General features: G+C 44.5%; 2 protein-coding genes across 2 annotated transcripts in view; both read left to right on the top strand.

Moving 5' to 3' along the window:
• LOC144496917 (popy class I histocompatibility antigen, alpha chain E-like) overlaps nucleotides 1–20267 on the top strand; it is an 820139-nt gene that overhangs the window by 186877 nt on the left and 612995 nt on the right. The window lies entirely within an intron of this gene.
• LOC144497855 (muscarinic acetylcholine receptor M2-like) lies at nucleotides 4048–5457 on the top strand. Its single transcript, XM_078219293.1, has one exon. It carries the CDS (start codon nucleotides 4048–4050, stop codon nucleotides 5455–5457), a length of 1410 nt encoding a protein of 469 aa, XP_078075419.1.

The following is a 20267-nucleotide window of genomic DNA, read 5'->3' as shown; positions in this document are numbered from 1 at the left end:
TCTGCGAACAGTGACAGTGCTGAGCTGTTTAAAGGATACTATGTGGGGTATTTTATGCTAACGGATAAGAATCAGCTGTGGAACATCCGTTGCCTTTATTCTGTACAAAGACGTGTTCTGGAATCACCAGTCTTGTTCACAATTATGCTCTTGAACTGCATTCTCACCCCTGTGGTTCCATTTAACAAAGAACAATACAGCACAGGAACAGGCCCTTCGGCCCTCCAAGCCCGTGCAACTCCCTGGTCCAAACTAGACCATTCTTTTGTATCCCTCCATTCCCACTCTGTTCATATGGCTATCTAGATAAGTCTTAAACGTTCCCAGTGTGTCCGCCTCCACCACCTTGCCTGGCAGCGCATTCCAGGCTCCCACCACCCTCTGTGTAAAATATGTCCTTCTGATATCTGTGTTAACCTTCCCCCCCTTCACCTTGAATCTATGACCCCTCGTAAACGTCACCACTGACCTGGGGAAAAGCTTCCCACCGTTCACCCTATCTATGCCTTTCATAATTTTATACACCTCTATTAAGTCTCCCCTCATCCTCCGTCTTTCCAGGGAGAACAACCCCAGTTTACCCAATCTCTCCTCATAACTAAGCCCCTCCATACCAAGCAACATCCTGGTAAACCTCCTCTGTACTCTCCCCAAAGCCTCCACGTCCTTCTGGTAATGTGGCGACCAGAACTGGACGCAATATTCCAAATGCGGCCGAACCAACGTTCTATACATCTGCAACATCAGACCCCAACTTTTATACTCTATGCCCCGTCCTATAAAGGCAAGCATGCCATATGCCTTCTTCACCACCTTCTCCACCAGTGACGTCACTTTCAAGGATCTGTGGACTTGCACACCCAGGTCCCTCTGTGTATCTACACTCTTTATGGTTCTGCCATTTATCGTATAGCTCCTCCCTACATTGTTCCTACCAAAATGCATCACTTCGCATTCATCAGGATTGAACTCCATCTGCCATTTCTTTGCCCAAATTTCCAGCCTATCTATATCCTTCTGTAGCTTCTGACTCTGCTTCTGATTCTGCTGCTCTATGCTTTCACTGTTGGACATATTTTGTTGACCAGAAGAACTTGCAGGATACTCCAGGCTTCCTACCATGGGGAGAGTCCCAGAGTTTCAGAGATGGAGAGTTAAAGGAAATTTGTCATGGTACTATTTGTTGTCTCTGGGAATTTCATCCTATTATGGTCCACATATGTGGTGTATTCCACATGGGTTGGAATGGTTTCCAGATCATAAACCTGCACTGATGTTTGATATTGTATGGGAAATAGGTTTTATGCTGCAGCTCCTGAGTTGCAGCACAAACATTTGTATTTATGCCATGACTCAGATGAATTTCAGAGAGCAAGTGAAGAACAAAGTCAAATATCCCTTTACTCAAATAATTAAATTCATTAAGTGACGAGGAGAACGAAGGAATTTACATGATCTATACTGAATTCCACCTCATTTTATGTTCAACAAACTCTTCTACCACTCATGTCCCTGGCCCTTAACACCAACAGCACCACCATCTCATCCCAGCCCCCCTGTAGAACACCACATTGAGGGGTAGAAATAGTCAATATTTAGAGTTGTGACAAAATACAGGAGAAAAGAAATAAACTTGCAGAATGGGAAAATAATTGGCAACTGAAGCTCAACAGTAGAAATGTCAGCGAGTACCTTTCTGGCAGGGAGAATAAGGAGAGCACTTATTACTTTAGAATGCAAGTCTCAGTGGGGGTAGAGGAACAAAGAATATCAAAGGCATCAGTTGCTGAAAGTTGCATTGCATATTAGCATTGAGGGGGACAAAAGCAAACCAAGCATTCGTATTTATTTCCAGGAGAGTTGACTTGAAATGTGAGGAGTGCACGCTAACTTGTAAGTATGCAAAAATACATAGAATGCTGCGTATAGTCCTGTTGAAGATATAAGAACATAAGAACATAAGAAATAGGAGCAGGAGTAGGCCATCTAGCCCCTCGAGCCTGCCCCGCCATTCAATAAGATCATGGCTGATCTGACGTGGATCAGTACCACTTACCCGCCTGATCCCCATAACCCTTAATTCCCTTACCGATCAGGAATCCATCCATCCGCGCTTTAAACATATTCAGCGAGGTAGCCTCCACCACCTCAGTGGGCAGAGAATTCCAGAGATTCACCACCCTCTGGGAGAAGAAGTTCCTCCTCAATTCATATAGAACAATAAGCTAGAGGCTTTGGAGTGGATGTGGGGAAGATTTGCAAAGATGAGACTAGAAATGTTTTGCGATACAAAGCAGAAAAGAATTGTGAGGCTGAAGTCCAACCTAATAGACGCATTTAAAATTCTGACATGTTTTCATATTGTAGATTTCTTTTGTGAGGAGGATCAGATGCAGCAGCCCAAAAAATAAGGTAGACACCAAGAAAGCCAATGGGGTATTCAGAAGATACTTCTTTACCCAAAGGGGGGTGAGAATGTGGGACTCGCTACTACAGGGAGTACTTAAAACAAATTGTCCAGATCGGAAGCTGGACAAGATATGAAGTGAATAGAGGGAAAAATAAGATGAGGAAATATCAGAGGAGACTTGAGTAGAGCTTTTATGCTGGGACATGCTATGTTATGACGCATTCCAGGGTGATGTTCCCAAATTCGGTACACTCTGTCTGTGAGAACTATCTTGGCATGAGCCACAATATAGTTAAATTCTGGAAGTGATATCACCAAAATTCTCATGGCTGAGGAAGGATGAATTGGTTCCTTTTATTCAACCCTTGGTTACTCTCAACAACATTATTTCAAAAGGATTCCCTTCCGTTGCGGAATCCTTTTCCCATCCCAAATGTATTTGTTTTAAAAGCAGCCAGTTTAACCAGGCTTCCTTGAGTTCAAGATTGAGTTCATTTCTGCAAACCAACTGATCATGCCCCTTTGTAAGTGTGACGAGAGATGGTATTGTATTTAATAATTTTGGGGTTCATTGTGTTATTTTGAGAAACAGGATTGTGTATAAATGTGTGGACATAATTTAGTTATGCTGAGTAGTCATGGTGAATAAAGTTTGAGACATCAAAGCAATGCATATTAAGTAAGCATGGCACGTTGATTTTCGAAAGTAAATAAGCCATGGGTAAAAATTTGCATTTGGAGATAAACAAGGGTTTGGATTTTTAGATGTAAATTTCAAAGGGAAGAAGAAAAAATGCTTGCAGCTTGCAAAGGTTTCACAATCAAGCAAGGCAATGTTATTATGTTTTATTTGACCTGCAGATGGAGCAGTAGAGATAACATGAAAGATTTTATATTCTGGGAATATATCATTCAAAGAAGGGCTGCAGAACATGGATCTTATGGGGGGAAGAGCATACTTAAGGAGAGATGTTGAGTGCTGTGTTGGGGAGTGGCTAAGTAGGACCTCTTTGAGGTGGGTGTCCGAGAAAAATCTGGTAGCATCATCTCGAGGCTGGAAGAGGTGCAATTTTAAATCAGCACCCAGTTAAGCCAGCAGTGCCTTGGGGCTGCAAAGAAAAACAGCCGAGCGTCGAAATGTTGAAGTTCCAGAGCAGAGCGGAAGCAAAGAGTGAGAGATTATGTGGTATGCAACACTAAAGCTTTTCCTTCTTACACCACTTCACGAGTAGATCTGGACATTTTGGGTTTACATGAGTTTGTGATCTTGAGACATGAACGTAAGGGATGAAAGTTTTCAGCCGAATATTTGCAGAGCGCAAAGGAGATTCACCCAGACGTGTTGCAATGTTTGCAATGACGCTCATCAACATCTTCATTCAGTTTGGAACAAGTAATTCACTATTCTTTCATAATTAAGTAAATGACCCGTGAAATACCTCCTCATTAAAACAGAGTCCCTCCCCCAAAAGATACTGGTTTCTAAGAACAGTAGTTGTTTTTATCTTGCTGTTAGGAATTCAATGAGACGCCCGTTGGTTTTTAATTTCAAAACATCTGAAATCTATTTCCTAATCATTTCCTCTTTTAGTTTCTACATTTCTGCTTCTTCAGTGCTCACTGCACATCAGAGGGGAATGATGGCAAACTCTACACGGACAGATGAATCTCTCAACAACCCAGCAGACCTGTTTCTCAGCGAAAGAGGGAGTCCTTACAAAACGTTCGAAGTTGTCCTCATTTTAACTGTGACAGCTGCTTTAAGTTTGGTGACAATTATTGGAAACATTTTGGTCATCGTTTCGATCAAAGTAAACAGACATTTACAAACTATTAACAATTACTTTCTTTTCAGCTTGGCCTGTGCTGATTTGATTATTGGCGTGTTCTCGATGAATCTGTACAACATCTACACTCTAATTGGCTACTGGCCGTTTGGTCCAGTGATATGTGATTTGTGGCTCGCTCTCGATTATGTTGTCTGTAATACCTCTTCCATGAGCCTCCTGGTTATCAGTTTTGACCGCTACTTCTGCGTGACAAAACCCCTCAGCTACCCCGTGTGGAGGACAACGAAGGTGGCAGGGATGATGATCGTAACTGTTTGGGTGCTGTCCTTTATCCTGTGGGCGCCTCTCATTCTCTTCTGGCAGTTCATTGTAGGGGAGCGGACAGTTAGTGAAGGTGAGTGTTATGTGCAATTCTTTTCAAATCCAGCTGTGACTTTTGGCACTGCTATAGTTGCCTTCTATCTCCCTGTGTTCATCATGATGATTTTATACGTGCAAATATCTCGAGCCAGCAAGAGTCGAATAATGGAAGATAAAAAGGTGTCTGAATCGAGCGAGGGAACCGTTTCTCACAGTCGAGAGAAAGGAAAGGTAATGGAACGGAATAGTAGCAGCCCATCAAATGCTCCTGATGGTTTGCCACACGCCAAAATGCAAAGTGACAATAGAACTGGAGAAATAATAACTGCGAATTGTGGCCAAGAAGAGAAGGAGCTTCACAATGAGATAACTTCCCCCAGTGTGGTCCCATCAAACCAGAAGCAGGAAGGGACAATACAAGAGATCTCTACTACACAAAGCTGTTTCCGGATGGGTAACACCAAACTCTCCTGCCTTAGGATAGTTAGCAAATCTCATAACAATGACCACTGTGGTACCACAGCAAGAATGGTGCCATGTATCAGCAGTAAGAGAGGGCATGATAGAGAGACCAAACAAGACAATATGATCATTACAATGGCCAATATCTCTGCTACGAAGAAGGAAGTTGTATCCCGAGAGAAGAAGGTGACGAGGACCGTCCTGGCTATTCTCCTGGCTTGTTTCATCACCTGGGCCCCATACAATGTCATGGTTCTCATTGACACCTTCTGTGCAACCTGTGTCCCCAACACAGTCTGGATTATTGGATATTGGATCTTTTATTTCAACAGTACCGTGAACCCAGCCTGCTATGCACTGTGTAATCCTACCTTCAAGAAAACCTTCAAGCAACTCCTCCTGTGTCAGTACAAGAACATTGGTGCAACAAGATAGTCGCAGCTACAACCTCATGAACGCATTACAGATGTTCATGAGGGCGACTTTCATATTTTACATCCAAACTGTATGAAGTTAATATGTCCATTGTGTTGGATTATGGTTCAAGTAGACATATATGACATGTAACACTGGAAGGATAGCTACATTATATCCGTTGAATTTGCAATGTCTGTAATAAACAAAGGGTGTTTGTGAAATATTATTGTATCTATCCCACTATGAAGCCAGTTCGTTGATTCAATGTGCTTAGCTGATGGAGTGAGTGGATTAATAGAAATGTGCTGATTATACAAGAGGATATGAAACTGACATACTAGTTATTTATCACCAGTAATGTACGAAAACCTCACAGAGGAGTAATCAGAAATAAAATTTTAATGAGAGAGATGATGTAGCAATGCTTATGTACTCACACCAGTAATCTAGAAGCCCAGGCTCATGCCCTGGGTTCAGATCCCATCATGGCTGCTGTTGGAATTGAAATCAACCTGGAAGTAAAAGCTAGACTCGGCAATAATGACCTCGGAATTATCAATGGTTGTTGGAAAAATACATCTCGTTCAATAATGACCACCTAGGGATGGAAATCTTCCGTCCTTCCGTGGTTTGGACTGCATGTGACTCTGGACACACTGAATCACAGAATTGTCACAGCGCAGAAGGAGGCCATTCAGCCCATTGTGTCTGCACCGGCTCTCCAAGTGACCATCTTAACTGAATGCCATTCCCCTGCCTTTACCCGATACCCCTGCACGTTGTTTCTATTTAAATAATCACCTAACAACTTTTTGAATGCATCGATTCAACCTGCCTCAACTACATGTCCAGGCAATGCATGTCAGACCACAATCATTTGTTGTATCAACATATTCTCCGACATCACATGAGTTTATTTTGCAAAACATTTTAAATCTGTGTTATCTCATTCTTGAGCCTTTTATGAGCAGGAACAGTTTCTCCCTATTTAATCGAACCAGCTCCCTTCATGATTTTGAACGTAGAATCGCTACAGAGCAGAAGATAGTTATTCAGCCCATTGAGTCTGCACCGAACACAATCCCACCCTATTCCTGTAACCCCAGATATTTACCCTGCTGATCCCCTGACACTAAGGTCAATGTATCATGGCCAATCCTCCTAACCTGCACATCCTTGGACTGTGGGAAGAAACCGGAGCAACGGGAGGAAACCCACGCAAACACGGTGAGAATATGCAAACTCCACACATACAGTGACCCGAGGCTGGAATTGAACCCAGTCCCTGGCACCGTGAGGCAGCAGTGCTAACCACTGTGCCTCTTAATCAAATCTCCTTTCAGCCTTCTCTCCAAGGAGAACAGTCCCAATCTCTCCAATCTCTTCTCATAACTGAAGTTTCTCATCCCTTGTACCATTGTTGTAAACCACATCTGCACTCTCTGAATGCTTTCACACCCTTTCCATCATGTGGAGTTCAGACCTGTACACAATTCTCCAGCGGAGGTCTTACTTGTGTCTTGTATAAGGTCAGTGTATCCTCCCTGCTCTTCCGTTCTATGCCCCCGTTACTAAAGATCATTTATTTTATATTGTCCCTCCATGTTCTTCCTACCAAAGTGCATCACCTCACACTTCTCCACATTGAACTTCATCTGCCACATATCTGCCCACTGCACCAACTTGCCTAAGTCTTTTTCAAGTTCTCCATTGTCTTACTTACAGTTTACAATACTTCCAAGTTTTGTTTCATCTGTAAACTTTCAATTTGTTTGGTGCACACTGATATCCGGATCAGTAATGTACCAAGAATCCTAACACCGACCCCTGGGGAACACCAATACAAACATTCCTCCATCCTGAAACTGTGCATTGACTATTACTCTCTGCTTCCTCGTATTCAGCCTATTTTGTATCCACGTTGCTCCTGTCCCTTTTGTTCCATGAGCTATAATTTTTCTCGTAAATCTGCTGTTTGGGACGGCATTTAATGCCTTTTGAAAGTGCCACGTGGTATACTACATATGAACGAAACGACTAGCATTTCCCTCATCCACTCTTTCTGCTTGATCTTTAAGAAACACAATTTCCGCAAGAGAAATCAGTGTTCGCTCTTTCTGACCAACACACAGATTTCCATGTGACTGCTAATTTTATCCTGAGGGGGCGATCCTTACTGACTCATCCCTCGCATCGATCTCTCGCCTCTCGTGATACAACCTGCAGTGCAAAGCCACGCCCGGGAAAGAGGAGGCTGATTTATAATTTTTAAATCTCAATTTCATCCCGGGCTTGCTTGCCTTAATGGCGTCGCTGGTGAAGATGGGGGAGCGATGAAAATAGAATCGAATGAGTGTGGGAGGGAGCCTTAGGAGAGAGAACAGTTAACAATGTCAGCTACCATGGGAAACCAAGCAGGGAGTGGCCCCTGTTTACCTGAGCAGACAGCCATGTGTGAGGGTGGGGCTATCCAGTACTGAGCCAGTTCTGATCCCTCCTACTGGACCCCAGGCACCCAACAACAGCACCGGGCTGGATATGTCCAGACACAAAAACTCTCCACCAATGGTGATTTGACTTGATTTGATTTATTGTTGTCACATGTATTAGTTTACAGTGAAAAGTATTGTTTCTTGTACGCTATACAAACAAAGCATACCGTTCATAGAGAAGGAAACTGGAGTGCAGAATCTAGTGTTACAGTCATAGCTAGGGTTTAGAGAAAAATCAACTTAATGTGAGGTAGGTCCATTCAAATGTCTGACAGCAGCAGGGCAGAAGTTGGACTTGAATCAGTTGGTACGTGACCTCAGACTTTTATATCTTTTTCCCAATGGAAGAAGGTGGAAGAGAGAATGCGCGGGGTGTGTGGGGTCCTTAATTATGTTGGCTGTTTTGCCGGGGCAATGGGAAATGTAGACATTGTCAATGGAGGGGAGGCTGGTTTGCGTGATGGATTGGGCTACATTCATGACCTTTTATAGTTTCTTGTGGCCTTGGACAGAGCAGGAGTCATACCAAGCTGTGATACAACTGAAAAGAATGCTTTCTGTGTGCATGTGTAAAAGTTGGTGAGAATCGTGGCTGACATTCCAAATTTCCTTAGTCTTCTGAGAAGGTAGAAGCATTGGTGGGCTTTCATAACTATAGTGTCCACATGGTAGAGATGCCGGCATAAGAAGTCTCACAACACCAGGTTAAAGTCCAACAGGTGTAGTTTGTAGCACGAGCTTTTGGAGCACTGCTTCTTCATCATGTGAGGGAGAGGGGGAGAGCAATGACCAACAAACCGGAAATGTAAGACTCAATAAAATGTATCCAATAAAAAAATCAATTCACAGAAATAAAGATTTGTAAACACTTGAAAATTTATGATTAATTTTATCAACTCGTGTTTGTCTCCCTGAGTTGAGGATCAAACCAATGGGCGTGGAAGCGAGACCGTGGTCACTGTTTGTCTATTGTCCCGATAGGGGGCGCTCGGAATCTACCCTTGAACATCCCACCGCCACAGCGGGTATTTTCAGAACCACGGTGATTCCTGGTTAAATGTTGTTGATGAGAAATCTTGGGATAAATATTACATTCAGGGACAGGAAGCAGAATCTTTGAACATTTCGCTATTTTAAATACCTCTGTCAGGTTATCATTCAGCCTTTTATCAAGAGAAAAGAAACTCAAATTGTCAAACATTTTCCTGATATCCACAGCGCTAATCTCTGGAAATTTTCTCTGCACCCAATCCATGGCCTCGGCACCCTCTTTATAACATGACACCCAGAGTTACACGCAGTAGTCTGTCACTTTGTACTCGCTACTCTGAACACTTTAAACGTGGTCGAAACAGGTTTTGATACTGGCTGATCATAACTCCCCTCCTTTTCGGTTCTCTCCCTCGACAAACAAAGCCCCGTGCTTGCTTTGCTTGTTTTATGGCCTTGTTAAACGATGCTGCAACTTTTAGTGATTGATGCATTTGTTCTCCAAGATTCATTTGTGTATCGGAACTGTAGAAACTTGCAGCGTCCAAGTAATAAGTGAACTCCTTATTCTTCCTGTCCAAGTGTTCCACGATGTGGAGATGTCGGCGTTGGAATGAGGTGGTCACAGTAAGAAGTCTCACAATACCTGTTTAAAGCCCAACAGTTTATTTGGAATCACGAGCTTTCAGAGCGCTGTTCCTTCATCAGTGACGATGAATCTACGATGAAAGCTCGTGATTCCAAATATTCTACCGCACATTTATTGGTGTCTGGCTTCAACTTCCAATTGTTTCCCACTCCTCAATTTAAATCTTTGTGTTGTTGCAGTCCCCCTCAATATTGACGGTGTCCCTCACACTCTCACCCATCCCCACTTCAAAGCCCACCCCATCCGTGTGGGAGAGTTGGTTGAACATAAATGGGGAAATCTTCAGTTATTTTCATCATGTTCGGAATTCAGCAATTTGTGCAAAGCGACAAGTGACCATTAACTTAGCTGGAAACAAAATGAAAGGCTGGTATTGACTCTAGTGGAAATATTGATGGGGAGAGTCCTAATTTTAACCCAAGAACGAGTGGGGAACTGTTACATAGAATCGTAGAATCCCTACAGTGCAGAAGGAGGCCATTCGGCATCCAAAACAATCCCACCTCGACCCTATCCCCGTAACGACACATATTTACCCCATTAATCCCTCTAACCTATGCATCCTGAGACACAAAGGGCAATTTAGAATGGCCAATGCACATAATCCACATATCTTTGGACTGTGGGATGAAGCCGGAGTATCCAGAGGAAACCCATGCAAACTCCACACAGGCAGTGATCCAAGCCAGGAATTGAGCCCAGATCACTGAAGCTGTGAGGTAGCAGTGCTGACCACTGTGCCACCGTGCCGCCCAACATTGATGTAAGCCCTCCCTAATTTTGAGGAAAGGGACCCAGAGATATCTTTCATTTCTTTTGGAAAAGTGGTTATTAGCAGGTGAGCTGATAGAAAGCAAACTGGACTTTACTTATCCAAAACAGATTGCAGCAGATCCTTATTTATGTCTTAAGAACAAAGAACAAAGAACAATACAGCACAGGAACAGGCCCTTCGGCCCTCCAAGCCCATGCCGCTCCCTGGTCCAAACTAGACCATTCTTTTGTATCCCTCCATTCCCACTCCGTTCATATGGTTATCTAGTTAAGTCTTAAACGTTCCCAGTGTGTCCGCCTCCACCACCTTGCCTGGCAGCACATTCCAGGCCCCCACCACCCTCTGTGTGAAATATGCCCTTCTGATATCTGTGTTAAACCTCCCCCCCCCCCCTTCACCTTGAACCTGTGACCCCTCGTGAACGTCACCACCGACCTGGGGAAAAGCTTCCCACCGTTCACCCTATTTTTTGCCTTTCATAATTTTATACACCTCTATTAAGTCTCCCCTCACCCTCCGTCTTTCCAGGGAGAACAACCCCAGCTTACCCAATCTCTCCTCATAACTCAGCCCTCCATACCAGGCAACATCCTGGTAAACCTCCTTTGTACTCTCTCCAGAGCCTCCACGTCCTTCTGGTAGTGTGGCGACCAGAACTGGGCACAGTATTCCAAATGCGGCCGAACCAATGTTCTATACAACTGCAACATCAGATCCCAACTTTTATACTCTATGCCCCGTCCTATAAAGGCAAGCATTATTCACTACCTTCTCCACTAGTGACGTCACTTTCAAGGATCTGTGGACTTGCACACCCAGGTCCCTCTGTGTTTCTACACCCTTTATGGTTCTGCCATTTATCGTATAGCTCCTCCCTACATTATTTCTACCAAAATGCATCACTTCGCATTGATCAGGATTGAACTCCATCTGCCATTTCTTTGCCCAAATTTCCAGCCTATGTATATCCTTCTGCAGCTTCTGACAATACTCCTCACTATCTACAAGTCCTGCCAATTTTGTGTCGTCCGCAAACTTACTGATCACCCCAGTTACACCTTCTTCCAGATCGTTTATATAAGATATTTATAAGATATTTATATCAGATCGTTTATCTTGTTTTCTGAATTGAGGGATTGTGTGATGGCAACAAAGCCTATTTCTGCTAACCACTGCTAATTTGCAATCTCCGCAAATAGTCCGGGCAAAGCTTATATCAAACTTGAGAGGGTAAAGCAAAGTAAGTTAAAATGTTGGATACGGACACTGAGACTTTTTGGCGGACGTTGATCCAATTCTTCACTCGATATGTATTATCCATTGATGTCCAGTCTGTTCAATGTTCCACCTTCATGTCTGACATTGTTCAGGGAGTTAATAGTTTGGGTATAAAGCAGGTGAAACCCTCAGCATACCACCCACATGCTCAGGGAGCACTGGAAGGATACCGCGAGGCTCGTAAAACCATGACTAGGGCATACTGTCAAGATAGGACTAGAGAATCCCTACAGTGCAGAAGGAGGCTATTTAGCCCATTGGTCTGCACCGACTCTCCGAAAGTGCACCATGCACTGCCCACTCGACCCATCTCCTCAAACCCGTGCATTTCCCAAGGCATTTCCCGTGCATTTCCCATATAACCTGCAATTTCTTGGAATGTGGGAGGAAATAGGAGCACCCCAAGAAAACCCAGGCAGATATGGGGGAATTTGCAAACTGCACACAGTCACCCAGGACTGGAATTTAACCCGGGTCCCTGGCATTGTGAGGCAGCAGTGCTAAAGACTGTGCCACCGTGCCACCATGACTTAATTTGTTTGCCACTCAGAATGCACCTGCACCTGGGAGTTAAGTCCTTTTTTGTTCGTCAATGCACATGAGGCGAGAACTGCTCTGAAAATATGCAAGGAGTTTAGAACCTCGGGACAAATATCCCATTGGAGAATTTTAATCTAGATTGAAGGAGCGGATCACATGTGCCTGCATTGTCCCTCAGCAATGCCACAAAGCTTCCAAAAGGACCATGAAGAAATGGTCAGGCAAGCAAGCCAAAACTCAAACCTTTCGGATAGGGAGTTATGTGTTAATATGACTCACCGTACAATATGAAATGCTTTGAGCTCGGTTCAGTGGTCCATATAAAGTAGTGAAACTAATTTTAAAATATGTTCATGGGGTGCAGGCGTCGCTGGCAGCATATATTGCCCATCCCTAATTGCCCTTGAGAAGGTAGTGGTGTGCTTCGTGAACTACTGCACTCCATGTGGTGCATTTCCCTTCGTAGAGGGGTCAATCAATAAAGGGCATAGTTGAAACGTGAGGGCTGGGAGACTGGGAGGGGAGTTGTGGACTTTTCTTTTTGCTCTGATGCTGGTGGGAAATTGGAAGTAACAGCCTGTATGCATGGCAGAGGACAGAACCCTCACAACATTTAATAACATTGAGATGAATACTTGAAGTCCACAGCATGCAAGCCTATAAGAGGAGAGGCTGTACTTGATCTGATACTGACCAATGACCCTGAACAGGTGTCAGATCTCTCAGTGAGAGAGCATCTTGGGGATAGCGACCATAACTCTATCTCCTTTATGCTTGCATTGGAAAAAGAGAGTATCAGGCAAGCTAGGAAAGCGTTTATATGGAGTAAGGGGACATATGAAGACATAAGGCAGCAAATTAGAGGAGTAAATTGGAAGGAGGTATTCTCGGGGAAATGTACTGAAAAGAGGTGGCAGTTTTTCAAGGAATGTCTGTCTAGAGTTCTACAGGTCAACGTTCCGAGCAAACAGGAAGGAGTGGTAGGTTAAAGGAACCATGGTGCACGAAAACTGTGCGTGACCGAGTCGAGAAGAAAAAGAAAGCGTACAAAAGGTTCAGAGAGCTTGGTGAAGATAGGGATCTAGATGAGTATACGGCTTGTAGGGAGGGACTAAAGAAGGAAATTAGGAGAGCCAGAAGGGGACTAGAGAAGGCCTTGGCAGGTAGGATTAAGGAAAACGCTAAGGCGTTCTATAAAGATGTGAAGAGTAAAAGGATGAAACATGAAGGAATAGGGCCTATAAAAGGTGAAGGCGGGAACATCTGTACGGAACCAGTAGAAATGGCAGAGGTGCTTAATGAGTATTTTGCCTCGGTTTTCACAGAGGAGAAGGACCTGCGTGGATGTACTGGGGGCTTGCGGTGGACTGAAAAGATTGAGTATGTGGACTTTAAGAAAGAGGTTGTGCTGGAATCTTTGAATGGCATCAAGATAGATAAGTCGCCGGGTCTGGATGGGATGTACCCCAGGTTACTGTGGGAGACGAGGGAAGAGATTGCAGAGCCTCTGGCGATGATCTTTTTGTCGTCGATAGAGATGGGAGAGGTGCCGGAGGATTGGAGGATTGTGGATGTGGTTCCTATTTTCAAGAAGGGGAATAGGGATAGCCCAGGAAATTACCGACCGGTGTGTCTAACCTCAGTGGTTGGTAAGCTGATGGAGGACATCCTGAGGGACAAGATTTATGAGCATCTGGAGAGGTTTAGTATGCTCAAGAATACTCAGCATGGCTTTGTCAAAGGCAGATCGTGCCTTACGAGCCTGGTGGAGTTCTTCGAAAATGTGACTCAACACATTGACGAAGGGAAAGCGGTAGATGTGGTTTATATGGATTTTAGCAAGACGTTCCATAAGGTCACCCATGCAAGGCTTCTAGAAAAAGTGAGAGGGCATGGGATCCAAGGGGCTGCTGCCCTGTGGATCCAGAACTGGCTTGCCCAAAGCAGGCAGAGAGTGTGTATAGATGGGTCTTTTTCTAACTGGAGGTCGGTCACCAGTGGTGTGCCCCAGGGATCTGTTCTGGGACCCTTGCTGTTTGTCATTTTTATAAATGACCTGGATGAGGAAGTGGAGGGATGGGTTGGTAAGTTTGCTGATGACGCGAAGGTTGATGGGGCTGTGGATAGTCTGGAGGGATGTCAGAAGTTACAGAGGGACATAGATAGGATGCAAGACTGGGTGGAGAAGTGGCAGGTGGACTTCAACCCAGATATATGCGTTGTGGTCCATTTTGGCAGGTCAAATGGGATGAAGGAGTAGAATATAAAGGGAAAGACTCTGAGTACTGTAGAGGATCCGAAGGACCTTGGGCTCCGGGTCCACAGGCCTCTAAAATCGGCCCCGCAGGTGGAGGAGGTGGTTAAGAAGACGTATGGTGTGCTGGCCTTTATCAATCGAGGGATTGAGTTTAGGAGTCCGGGGATAATGATGCAGCTATATAAGACCCTCGTCAGACCCCACTTGGAGTACTTTGCTCAGTTCTCGTCGCCTCATTACAGGAAGGATGTGGAAAAGATTGAAAGGTTGGAGAGGAGATTTGCAAGGATGTTGTCTGGATTGAGTGGCATGCCTTATGAGGAAATGCTGAGGGAGCTCGGTCTTTTCTCCTTGGAGAGATGGAGGATTAGAGGAGACCTAACAGAGGTATAAACGATGTTGAGAGGCATCGATCGGGTGGACTCTCAGAGGCTTTTTCCCAGGGTGGAAATGGCTGCTACGAGAGGACACAGGTTTAAGGTGCTGGGGGGTAGGTACAGGGGAAATATTCGGGGGAAGTTTTTCACACAGAGGGTGGTGGGCGAGTGGAATCGGCTGCCGTCAGTGGTGGTGGAGGCAAACTCAATAGGGTCTTTTAAGAGGCTCCTGGATGAGTACATGGGACTAAATAGGATGGAGGATTATAAGTAGGCCTAACAGGTAGGGATATGTTCGGCACAACTTGTGGGGCCGAAGGGCCTGTTTTGTGCTGTAGTTTTTCTATGTTTCTATATTTCTATACATGGCCAAGGACCATGTGCTGGAAAATGGGATGGGCGCTTGATAGCCAGTGCAGCGCAGATGGGCCGATGGACCTCCTCCTGTGCTATAGAACACTGTGACCCTACGGTGTAATTACATCCACAGTGACAGGGCTGAGTTTGGTAGATAATTATTTGATTAATACCCCAGATCGCAGGTAAAAGTACCGGCAATGTCACATCAATCTGTTGGTTCTGTGCAACTGCGCCATCTCTTAAAAACCTCCCTATTTCTGTATACTCCTCCAGTCCCTTTCCATCTTGTAACCTCCTCCAGATGCATTCCTGCCTGTCTCCGTAACTTCCTCCAGCCCAAGCACCTCTCCCGACCGCAGTGCTTCGCCAGTTGTGATTTTTTGCTCATCCTGTTTTTAATCCCCCCACCATTGTCGACCATGTCTTTAGTTGCCTCAGCTGTCATGTTAGCAATGCTCATGTTATACCCCTCCACGTCACTTCCCCATTTCAGGATATTGTTCCGAACTAACCACTTTGAGTAAGCATTTGATCACCGTCACTGCACTAATATCTTATTTCCTGACTTGGTGCTGAAACATGTTCAATAATTATTCAGGTACGTTACAGCACCTTGCGCTTGTTGTTGATAGCTAAACTTGAGAAAATGTTCAGCATTAGACATTGAACTGCGATCTTGTCTGCTCCCTGAAGGTAACATGAAAGATCCAATGCCTTCTACACGGAGGATGGAGACAGAGAGAGAGAACGAGAGCGAGAAAGGAAGATATGGAGAGTTATGAGCAGGTGGAGGGAGAACTTGGCGGGGGAATGTAAGGGCGAGAACACGATTGGGAGCGAAGCAGAGGGAATTTCTTCCTGGTGTCCCAGCTGATAACTCACCTCAATTAATACCACCTCAAACATGCTTTTAGCTGATCTGGTCGTTACCTCTATGTTATTTTTAGGGAACATCATGGGTGCATGAAAATATGGAATTCTCTACTGGGGAGGGAGCTGGATTCCAAAATCTCATCTCCATTCAAGGGTAAGTTGGATAAACTGATGAGAGAGAAATGAATAAGAAGATATGCTGACAGGATGAAATGAAGAGGGGTGGGAGAACATCTTCAACATCACCGCCTTGAGGGACGTGTCGAGTTGAATTGCCCATTTCTGTGCCGTCAATTGCAACATAAACCAATTTCAGACGGTCGGAAATTTTGAAAGGCTCTGCAAGTCGAAAGCAATTTTATTCAATCCCCTCTGACAATTGGTAGGTTTAGCCTTGTGGGCCCCAATACTTGGAATTCCCTGCCTAAATCTCCCCATTTGCCTGAGGGCGGATGTTTAGTGTCCCGTCGTGGGTGGGGATGGGGCCCGCAATTGCTGCCAAACGCACACGTGACCATTGTCTCTGGTAGGACTGGAAAAACCCACCGGCTGGTGCACAGGTAAGATTTTGGCCCGTAGTTTATTGACACAGGAAAATGTGAGCATTTGGTGGATTTGTCTTTTCCGAAGATGTATTCTGCTTTCTGATCCGATGTGAGGAGATGGGAGTTGCATCAGCAGAGATGGAGGACAGACGATGGGTACCGTTGCCCTCTCCTGTCCTTGAGAACTCTGATGAACGCTGACACTGCTCTTTCCCCTCCACACTTCCCCTCATGTTTATTGCTACTGGAGTATTTTTGGAATCTTAGCAATTTCAGTTGATGGAAGTTTGGGGATCAATATTATATTCATGGAATAGAGACATTAGCCTTCCTCTGGGTTGTTGTCAGTTGTTTTCCTTATTAATTAATTGAATAAGTGATGCAATAGGATATTCCACTGCATGCTTTAACTGTTCTCTGAATTTGGACTGAGTCACTGCATAAATAAATGTGTTTGTACAACAACTTAAATTCACCAGCATTACTGAAACTTCTGCCAAGGCATATAAGGAATCATTGTACGATTCAGAGTTCATTCCTGTAATTATATAACATAAGAAATTTGTAACATATAAAAGCCACAGAAGTATGAAGCTGCCAGATATGGTGAAGAGTAAAATGACAGACTTCCTTCTGCTCTCCATCTCTGGGTCACTGTGATTATCTCCTTTGCTGTGACCCTTAAGTCCCTTACGGACACGACTGGTCACTACAATGTACCTGACTGTCAGAGCGTTGAGCAACAGAATTGAAACATATGGGAGAAATGGGTTTAAAACCTTATCAAACCAGTCAAATGCCACCCATGCAGGATCAGTATAGTAGCTTGGCTTTTCTTTGCAAAACCAGGTAACATTATCGATTATCTCTCCAGGTTCAAATCTAAAGTAGAAGGGAACATTCTTTAAACAGACCAGAATGCCGGTTGCTGCTAGAACCATTGCTGCAGTTTTCTCAGTGCAATATTTTCTTTTCAGCTTGTGGCAACAAATGGCCACAAATCGATCAAAGGAAAAAGTGACAGTGAACCAGACAGAACATTCTGACGTTGCATAAAGCAGTACAAAGGTAACACAGCATACAGGAGTGATTTCCAGGAAAGATACAGGGAAATAATAAGGACCTATCCGATAGAGTAGCACTGAACTGATAATGAACAGTAGATCCGCTGTCGCCATGGCCACCAGGTAACGAGTCGTGCAGGTGGAGAGGCCGCACTTGCCTCGAGACAGGATTAATATCGCAGCTAAATTAACTGTAAGAGAGAACAAAGAATGGAATTTATGTTTCAGACATTCCATGTGTCAACAAATATCTGGGGTGGGATTTTATGGGCTCACTTGTCCCAAAACTATAAAATCCTGCCTGAGGGCAACAGCCCTTTCTACTGTCCTCTCCTCACCAGCTCCGATTCCCGTGGCAGACGGGGCAGTAAAATTGCATTCCTGGCACTCATGAAAGCATTGACGATTCCAATGAAACCCGATCTGGTTCTTTTTTTTATACATTCGTGGGATATGGCTGGACAACATTTAATGCCTGTCACTAGTATGCTTTGAAAAGTGATGGTGAGACTCCTTCTTGAAACTCTGCAGTCCACGTGCAGTGGGTTGACCCACAATGCCACAGATTCACTCATACCCTCTCCGGAATGGAATCTGCAAGTGACTCCAGAGCCACAGTTGAATCTTGACTGTTTATGCCCTCTGAAATAGCATACCGTGTCGTGACAATATGGGATGGGCAATAAATGCTGACCCAAACAGAGACAACTACACCCCATGGATGAGTGAAAAAACAAATTCCTTCTATCGCGAATGTACCTATCCTTCAGTAAAGGGAGCGAAACTGCACAAAATGATCCAGGTTCAGTATCAACAATGTGCTGTGCAAGTGCGGAAAGGCATATTTACTCCTGCACTCAAATATTCTGGAAGTAAAAATAAATCAATACACAGAGAGAGAGACAAAAATCGAGTAAGTTGTAATAGGCAGAATCAAACTGGCAAATAATGTATGGAAAAAAATCGTCAACTTTGGGAAATTATAATTATTAACCGGGAGATAATGAATGATGTAACCAAAGCAGTAAGGAGCTCCAGATCCATGAATCATTTAAATTCACCACACACGTTAAAAACCATCTAACAAATCAGCGAATTCCATTTTGAGTGAAAAAGAATTGAAAATAAAAGAGGTTATGGTAAACTTATATAGAATATTGTTTCTCCATCATGAACGCATTGTGCGCAGTCTGGTCGCCAGAGTACAACAATGATCTGAATGCACAGCAGAAGGTACAAAATCTTTAAGATGAATAATATTAGAACTGAGAGATTTTAACTATCCAGAAAGAAGGGACAGGTTGAGTTCTTTCTTTAGAAAAGTTAATGCAGACTGCAGATCAACAGGTGCTGGAAAATAAGGAATGTGTTTGATAAAGCGGCCACCGAGAAGTCACTTACAATTGATGGGTGGTCTGAGAATAAATATCATTAAAACAGTATATTTATTAAATAATCCAAAAGCGTATTCGGGGGAACGTGTTTACTCACAGAATGGTCGAAATGCGCACTTCACAACAACTTGGAACCGTCAATGTGAATAACATGGATTCACTGAAGGGGAAATTCAGAAAACAAAGACAGGTGGTACAGAATAGTAGAAAGCTGTGCTGATGAGCTTATATGGAAAACGATGGGAGAAGGTTTCTGTGCAGTATATCAAAGGCCAAATGATTTATCCCTCAGCTACATATTCGATGAAGCCGTCTTAATGAATAAATTAATCACAATCAGCAGTTCTTAGCAATTGAGGTGTGCACTATTTATTTCATTGCTAGCAATTTGATAATGTTCCTATTTACTGACTCCAAACTGATTTCTGCAGGACAAAAACAAGCATCAATGTTCTTCAGTTATAAATGTCCTTTCTCGAGGGGAGACAGTGTAAATTATGGGCCCGATTTTACCAACAATTTGCACCCGTTTTCGGGCGCGAAATCGCGGTAAAGTCGGGTGTGAGGCCTTTATCACGATCTGCACCCGCGTCCACGCAGATCGCCACTTTACCGAGACCCGCGAATGGCGGGGATCCATTCTGCGCCCAAATTGTGTGCAATGGCGATTTAACTGCATTTGCATGCATTTAAACTGAATTAATGAACTACCCCCCCACCCCCACAACTCTATCAGCATTTCCCCCTTTACCACCGTGTTTGCCGATCCGGAACCGGGCTTTTAGGGACCTGCTAAATAAAAGTCTGAGTCGGGTGCTCCAGCCTCTGAAGAGCACGTTCAGTGTTTCCAAGGCTCTCTGACTCAGATCAGTGGTGGTGGGGGGGGGGGGGGGGGGGGGAGGGAGGCGGATCAAATCATTCTCTGATTGGTGGGGGGAGGGGAGTGAGGTCAGATTATTCTCTGGTTGGAGGGGGGAGGAGGGGAGTGAGGTCAGATCGTTGTCTGGTTTGGTGGGGAGAGGAGGAGGAGGTGGATCAGATGTATCACTGGCGGGTGGGGGGGGGCGATCGTTGTCTGGTGGTGAGCCGGAGGGCTGATCGTTGTCTGGTGGTGGGGGGGGAGGTGGGTCAGATGTTTCTCTGGAGGGGAGGGGGAGTGAGGCCAGACCATTCACTGCGGGGGGGGGGGGAGGGGGGGAGTGAGGCAAGTTCGTTGTCGGGGGAGGGGGGGGGT

This window comes from Mustelus asterias, chromosome 8 (assembly GCF_964213995.1).
Source record: "Mustelus asterias chromosome 8, sMusAst1.hap1.1, whole genome shotgun sequence".
In the NCBI taxonomy this organism is placed as follows: Eukaryota; Metazoa; Chordata; class Chondrichthyes; order Carcharhiniformes; family Triakidae; genus Mustelus; species Mustelus asterias.
This window is presented reverse-complemented; position numbering and strand designations above follow the sequence as displayed.